General features: G+C 36.8%; 1 protein-coding gene across 4 annotated transcripts in view; it reads left to right on the top strand.

Moving 5' to 3' along the window:
* Positions 1–1,197: 1,197 nt before the first annotated feature.
* Positions 1,198–8,232, top strand: part of LOC150085373 (uncharacterized) — a 444,699-nt gene continuing 437,664 nt past the window's right edge. For all 4 annotated transcript variants that reach the window (XM_090373179.1, XM_090373178.1, XM_090373180.1 and 1 more), the window contains exon 1: positions 1,198–1,452. In XM_090373179.1, coding sequence (XP_090229305.1) covers positions 1,344–1,452 — 109 coding nt within the window. In that variant the 5' untranslated portion in view covers positions 1,198–1,343. The remainder of the gene's footprint in view (positions 1,453–8,232) is intronic.

Raw genomic sequence — 8,232 nt, 5'->3', positions numbered from 1 at the left:
TTGGCAGGAAAACAAATATGAGAATAGGAGTGTTTTATAGGCCTAATGACTGTAATGAGTTCAACCAACAACTTTACAGAGAAATAAAGTGGGCCGGTAAATCCGAATGTCTTACAATGGTGAATTCTAACTTCTCAGATCGGAACTTGTGAGTTATTCACTCGCACACGAGCAAGAAGCACATAAAACCACCGGGAAGAATATTTTCCTGTTGCTTTGTCCAAATTAGAGCGGAAATGTCTTCAGAACTAGATGGATGAACTAGATTGATGGAGATTTTATCTATGTAGTTTTAGGTAGATATACCAAACTCTTTGTAACATGAGTATAGGTGTCACAACTGCTCTTGAACTTACGGGAGGTTCTATAGTCTATTTATCGGCTTCCCTCCTTAACAACTAAATCCCATCCCGAATGTATGGTATTCCTCTAATAAGGCCATTCGTATGGTGACAAAGTCAGTATCTCTTATATGATGGCTTAGAAGAACTGTAGTACTCTTCGCTTGGGGTCAAAATTATAGTTTTTCATCCCGCCGGCTCCTATTTTTTAAACGTTATATAATGCGAAACGGGTGTTGCCCTCACTCATTTTTGTGGTATTTTAAAGTTTAAAGTAGCAATAAATAAATTAATAAATGCATATTATTATCATTAAATCCTACGATTTTGCATCCCAATTTTGATATAACGTGGGCAAGTTCCCCGCCCTAGTTACGGTACTTCAGGGTGTATGTGTGTGTGTGTGTGTCTCTGGCAGTTCCAAGGTTTCTTTCTCAACCTGTCGAAGCGATCACAGAATATAAAAGTTCCCGACATTATTTACCGACCCTTCAATTCCTTTGGTGATTAACAGAAATACAGAGTAATAAGATATGTAATTTTACTACTCTGTGACCAGAAAAACGTACATGAAAATGCGTTTTTTTTTTTCCTCTGTTTGGCTGCAAATGAAATATTTGTTGTATTTTGAATTATTAAATAATAAGCACTTTTTACAGTTCATATTGTCTGTTAGGCGCGTTGTAGTAAAAATGAAACTACAATCAATGGGAACTTTAATATGATTTAAATTTTTGAGCTTAGAATTATTCAATACCGGTAATCCCATTTCTTAGGCTATCCCATGCTGCTTCATTTTGCGCACGCGCATTTTCCATATGGTGTTTTGTTTGCTTGTTGTCGGTTGGTGATGAAATGTATATGTTATGCATTTTAGTTATTTTATTATTTGTAAATGGCATACTGTTTTCTGTTTTTGACAGAATGCTTTAGTCCTCTGACTATTGCTGTAAATTGATGGCTTCCCTCCAACCTTTTATATCTTAAGAGCGAGGGAGCAAGATGAAGGAGATGGTCGGAGGTTGTTGTGTTTGCTCTGATGAGCGTGGATGGGCAGAAAATCCTCTGGTGTATTGTGATGGGCAAGGATGCAATGTGGCTGTACATCAAGGTAAACAAAATGGTTAATCTGTTTTAGTTTTTCTCTCCTCTGTGTATATCGTACAAGGCGTCATAAACATTATGTTATATTTTAACATAATATTGGCATACTTTTCTCAACTACTGAAACGCGATTCGGATTTCTCCATGATATTCCGCGCGAATGTTAGTAAAGTGGGCGAAGGACTGACTCGGCTTATTTCGGTAGATGGGCACGTTAATACTATTTTTGACTCATTTTAACTAACCAGAAAGTCCATGAATCTCAGTCGATAGTATTACAATTTCTGTAATACCCTAATTTCTTAAATGAAAACGCAACGTGCCGTTTTGTTTTTGCATTTGCAATCCTTTATATTTGCAATAATTTTGTCTCGGTTTAAGTCTTAGATTTATTCGGAAAAATTTTATAGTCCCTTACGCAGGAGGAAAATTTGTAGTAACCGATTCTTGTGCCAGAGAGAAATAAAGTTAAAGCGGCAGCTTTTCTTGGAGGGCTGATCCGGTGTGATTCTCCCCTACATACAACACACAGACTCGTAATGCCATGGCATAGTGTATCTTGCCCGGGTTTCTCGAAAATATTTAAAGCCCGATTTGAGGCCGTTCCAACACTTTAAGATCCGACACTAATTTTATAACTACAGAACTCAAGCGGTTAGTATAATGTGAGCAGCACTAACACTGAAACATTAATTCAGTATAACAATTAAACAACTCGTATAGATTTTTGTTATGAAACAACAGGGATTACCTTTATTTTAGATATAGGAAGCTTCTTTTCCAACCAACTCGCCTAGTCCAACGCGCTGATAGTTCTTTGGGAAGACGATATCAATTTTACAAAACAAAACATGTGGGACATCTTCCCCACTGTCAGAACCGTAGTGTTCAGAAGAAAAGTTCGTTTTTCCTTGTGTCTGACCCTCACCATTTTTCCTTATTTTCTTGATTTCTTTTCGGTCCACTGATTACTTTAGATTCAGTGAAAAACTTGTCTTACTTTATTTGACCATTTTAACATGTTTTATATCTTGTTATTTCTACATTCATGGAAGTATGCACCATTGAGAAGCAATTCTTTAGAGTTATACTCGAGATTATGGGCAGTGCTGGATTAAGGCATGGGCTAGCATGGCCTTTGCCCTGAGTGCCATTCTTTGAGGGGTGCCAAATTTTACAAATCATGAAAAAATATATCTTTAGTAAAAGGGGTGCCAAAAATCTTTCTGCCCGGGGCATGAAAATAGCTTGGTCAGGCACTGATTATGGGTACACCTCTGGAGGATGTGGCTTCTTTTGCTTGAATCCATCCTGGCATAAACTAACTCAACTTTTTTTCACTAGCCAAAAATGAAAGTCTATTAAAAAACTCACACTTCTTTTGCTTGAATCTATCCCAAATTTGGTCATGCAAGATGTACCCATAATCTGGAGTTCAGCCTTCTTTAGATTAATTTTAGCTTAAATCACCTTATATCATATCATAACATAACACATAAAGGCGAGTTAGCTTTTAACACATTAATAGTAATAATTGTAACAAAAATATTCCTAGGGGCCTCAGTTTTTTAAACATAATTGAAAAGCATTGTACATGAAAAATATTGAGTATTTGTAATAAAAAATTGAATTTTTTATTGTTAATTGCAGAGACCCACCACATGTCTCACAACCCAAATTAATCAATTTTTAGCAACAGGCTGTGAGGTACAAGTGTTGTTTCACCTTTATTGACTGCTATGACCAGAGTAGTTACTACTCTGACTATGACCTGTTTTGTATGGGGAAGAACAAGCACAATCGTAAAAACTACTCATTCAAAATAATAATATAATAACATAAATACCAAAACTATTATTCTTATTATATTAACATATTGTTCTTACTAATTATTATGTTATTTATCACTCTGATTGCAAATCTAACCCCCCGCCCAAGCATTCATATGCCATGAAGGGATTTGAATGTAGTTTTTCTTACCACAATAAAGATTATATTTATTTATGTACTAGGTGAGTTAGCCAATGATTATAATTAAACTTATATATTTTGAATAATTATTGAATTTATGTTAATAAATATAAAATAAGGGCTTTTTTTTAGTTTTATTTTATAAAACTAATATATTTGTATATTATTAAATGCAAGCCTGGACATGCATTTAAAACTGACAGAATATCAATGCCTCAAAGAAAAAATACTTCGAGGAGTTTAAAAAAAAATTAACTGTTCTCCTAGGTATATAGTATTAAATTTTTGTTTGTGCACTTTGGTAAGTTGCTTTTTAATCAAGTGTAATTTAAATTTAATCAAGTATACATTTTTCTCCCCTGTGCCCACATTGAGCATTTTGTGTTCCTTTTTGCTCTGTTTTATGATGACATCAAACTAGTCACCAACTTATGCTGGAGCTATTCATGCTAAATTACAAAATTTACTGAATAAGAGATAGAAATTATCTCTAGGAAAAATTGTTTGCAGGATTATTGTGTCCATTCATTTGTTTTTGCAGCCAGAAGGATTTAAACTATGTTGATAATGCAATGGCCTTAATTTTCATAGCAGGACAAACTTGCCTTTTTAAAGAATTGCACTGTGTTCAAACAGAAATCCTCACCAAAAGGCTAAGTGGCCATTTATTTAAAAGATGAGACTGCTGTGTCAGTTTCATGTCCCTCATCAGACAGCAGGCGGTCTCTAGTAACAGCACTCAAACAAAACAGATAGATTCCGCAGTGCATACAAAATCAGAGTCTTTGAAAACTCTGATTTTGTATGCACTTGACAGCTCAATTTCTTTACAAGCATTTTGTCTGTGTTGTCACTAGGCACAACTTGCTATCAAAAAAAAAAAAAAAAAAATGCGGCGCCTCCGTAGCCAGGTGGGAAGGAGCAGCAGTGCATAGCACACGCTTCTTGATTAGACCGGGGTTCGAGCCCGTCACTACCAAATACGGAGAATGCGGAAAGGTCAGGGAATGACCACCGCATATCCCGGAGCAATATGGCCTTAGTTGCTAATGCTCCTAAAAACCAAATAACAAACAACAAGCTATCAAAAAGAGGGCCAGTTAGTCCTGAAATGGGCCATCATAGCAATCCTATCTTTTAAACACACAACTAATTTGCCTTTTGGCTAGGCTATCTGTTTGAAAGTACTGCAAAGTTTTCCTTTAGGCAACCTGTGGTTGATTGTTGGAACAAACTTCTGTTGGTTGTTGTGGAAGTGGATTGATTGAATAAATTCAACAAAGAACTAGACAAACTATCGAGGGGATAGATAGCTGGTGTGGGAATTTTTTTTTGGCTGATGCTATATAAGCTTGCTTTCTTGCATCATTTGTCACTACTAATTCTTATACTAACTCATTGCAAAGGCAAGTTTGTTTTGCTGAAAGTAAAGACCATTGCATTATCCATGCAGTTTAGATCCTGCTTGCAGCACAAACATATTAAATGACAAGGTGTCCTGAAAGCATCTTAAAAAGAAAGAAATATCACCCTTTTTTTTTATGGATCCTCAAGGACAAATGCTAACAACGCTGATATGAGTTCATAATTGTAAATAATTCTGGATTTGCAAAGAGCTTTGCAGGGATTACTGCATGTATATAAAATAAATTTGTTTGGGAGCCACTTAGTTTTGCAGTAAAATTAGCTTCCTGTGCAAAATCTCACTATTCAACAGTCAGTCCTACACCAATGAAGTAAACATGTAGGGGAGGGAGATGTATGTTAGGGAAGCAGCTTAGCTGAAAAATATTAGTAAGCTAGCAGAAAGGGGATGAAATGCAGAATGAAAGAAGAATGAATGAAAGAGTGTGGAAGACTGAATGGATGGGCTGGGCACTGAATCAAAGAGTGAAAATAGGAATTATGGTAAAAGGGAATGAATGCTAGTTTTGGTGAAAGCGAGCAACTCAACAAGGAAGCAAGAGAGAGTGAATGAGGGTTATGGTAAATGAGAGTGAGTGAAGGAATGAATATTGGTTGTATGAACACATTTAATAATAACTCACCTTAGTTTATACCAGTGGTTCTCAAACTTTTTAATGTGAAGATGCCCTAAATCCATTATGAAAAATTCCTGGCAACCCAACAGCACTGGGTGCTGGCAGAATATTTTGTAAGGTAGTGCATGTGGAAGGGCAATGAGGAAAATTTTTTTGAAAAATGCATGAAAAAAAATGTTTGGCTTTTGGTATAGGATTTTTAAACAAAAATTTTTTATTTAAAAATTGCCTCATATTTTATGCACAATTTCTTTATCTCTAAGAATAATAAATTGTATGAAAAAATCTAAATTAAAGAAATAATATTTGATTGTTTTTTCATACTTATTTTAATGTTTTTAGAACAATAAGTATATTTTCTAATTTATATCCAGAAACTAAAATAATTCAAAATTAAAAAAAAAAAAAATATACAAAATTATATCATTTCCGTCATTTGCTGATATTATTAGTGTCATTTGCTAATATTACTCCACAAACAATACACATTGGATTAGGATTAGGTGCAAAACTATCACCACACCATGTAAACCCCATTTCTAAGTAACTGTCTTGATATATACAAGTTTTTTTCCTTTTTTATAGTTGAACTTGTGCTTACTTCAGTTTTTCTGTTGCTCTGTGAAGTATCTTCATTGTATGCCACTATTTCTTGATTCAAATGTTCATTACTATCTTGATATTTTCTCTTTTTAATAATAAAGTTTTCCATGGCCACTGTTTTAAAGTATTTGAAATAGAAATATTAACTAAAACTTTAATGTACAAAACACGCTTGACTATATGCGCAACTAGGCACACTGATATGCCAAAGGAGGAATGCAAGCTAAGGGCTAAGATCTGCTAAGCGAGTATGAGCGTTTGCAGCAGCGCTGTGCTGTTTCAAATACAGTATATGTGATGGATGGACGACTCGGCTTGGCTGTTCCTTATACGTAGGTTTTTTACATAAACACTGTGATGTGGTCAGCAATTATTTCATGACTCCTAATTTACACAGTTGCATGAAAAATCAATGGCCTTTTGTAGTGACGGCCACGATGTAAGCCAATGCTAAATTTGACGTCGTGGCACCCCTATAAAGACTATGCAGCACCCACTTTGAGAACCACTGGTTTATACTAACACAAAATCTATTCTAATACTAACAACACAAACACATCCACTGCATTCTCCCCTGGTTGGCAAAAATTGCAACCAGGCTTGCACCTCAGCTGAAGGATAATAGTAAGTTGAGGTGTCCAGAGAGCGCAGTGCAGCAAGAAAGAGCTGAACAAATGAAATGAAAACCAGAAGAATGTATGTGAGTGTAATTGTGTGAGAGAAAGAACACAAACCACATAACGTTACAGTTAAGAATTCACTAACCCCTAGTCTTAGCTTACCTAATCTACTTCATCTTAGTTATTATGTCCCAGTATATTAAGCTACACAATGCACCATTGCATTTCCCCCTCCCCGTGTGTGTGTGAGAAAGAAAATGGATCAATGAAAAAATAAATAACTTATCAGGAAATCTAAGAAAAAAGCATGAAATTAGTATTTAAAAAAAAAAAAAAAAACCAGAATAAGAACAGGGTGTGAATAAAGATTTTGAATGGAAGAATTGCCTATCTCCCCCATCCCCCCTGGAATGACTGGTGAGCAAAAGGACCAGTATGGCCCCCTACCTACCCTGGCAGATACCATGCTGTAGCTACTTAGTCAGTGTAGTGTGGGACACAGACACTATTCAGTTGGGCTTAACCCCTGGCCAGTGTGGGAATGAGCAGCAAACAGGCCCTCTAACATAGGGACTCCTTTCCTTATGAACCTTCACTCCTACCACCTGGGTTGGTTGCTCTCTCACTCCCTCTCTCCCCTTCCTCCAACATGGGTGACTCCCTCCCCCACTTTCACCTGGTGGGTAACCCCACTTCCCTATAACTCCCATCCTAGAGTAGGATGAGCATCCTGACCTGGGGGTCCCCTTCTCTTTCCCCTTTCACTCAGGCAGACACCTTAACTACTGCCCCCCCCTCCATTTTCCTACCACTTTTACCCCCTCACACTTCATATCTCCTCACTACCATCTTCTTACCTTTGCTTTTTTTTTTCCTACTGGGCTCTCCCTGTCTAGCTTTGGCTACCACAGGGTTTGCCCCACCCGTGCTTTCATACTCCCTATTGCCTGGCCTGCCTTCTTGTGGTGTTGGACTGAAAACAAAGCTTTTGTGTGAAAACACAGGCCCCTAGGCTAAGAGGCCGGATGAACAACACGACCAACACATCCCCACACTAATACTACACGAAGACTCACCAACCTACATAAATCTGACCTTTACAGAGTTTTGTATTCATCACATTGTATGACGTGGAGTTGGGGGAACCCCCCGGAGCTGAATTACACTTAACACTATACACTATTCAACAGTCAGCTGAAAGCAGCAACAAGTCACCTAAAATCAATTCTTAAAAAAAGTGTTGAACATCTTACAAATTATTTATACAATAAGCACTCTATAACTGGGTTTTCCAACCGTCGATTTTAGATAGTGATCTTATATTTGTATACCAAAATTTTGCAATTTTTAGGTCCGTAGTCTAACGGACCCTTATGATGTCACTCGGTTGTCTGTCTGTCTGTCCGTCCATCCGTCTGTCACAGCATTGTATCTCTGGAACCACTCAACCTATTGACTTGAAATTTTGCATGGGTTTGTACATCACATGGGCCAACATAATGCCATATTGATCATTGTTGACAAAAATTTGTCTGAGAAATTGGGGGGGGA

Source organism: Mastigoproctus giganteus, chromosome 5 (assembly GCF_048544385.1).
Source record: "Mastigoproctus giganteus isolate SK-2022 chromosome 5, ASM4854438v1, whole genome shotgun sequence".
NCBI lineage: Eukaryota > Metazoa > Arthropoda > Arachnida > Uropygi > Thelyphonidae > Mastigoproctus > Mastigoproctus giganteus.
The sequence above is the reverse complement of the archived record's forward strand: the minus strand, read 5'-3'. Positions and strand labels throughout refer to the sequence as shown.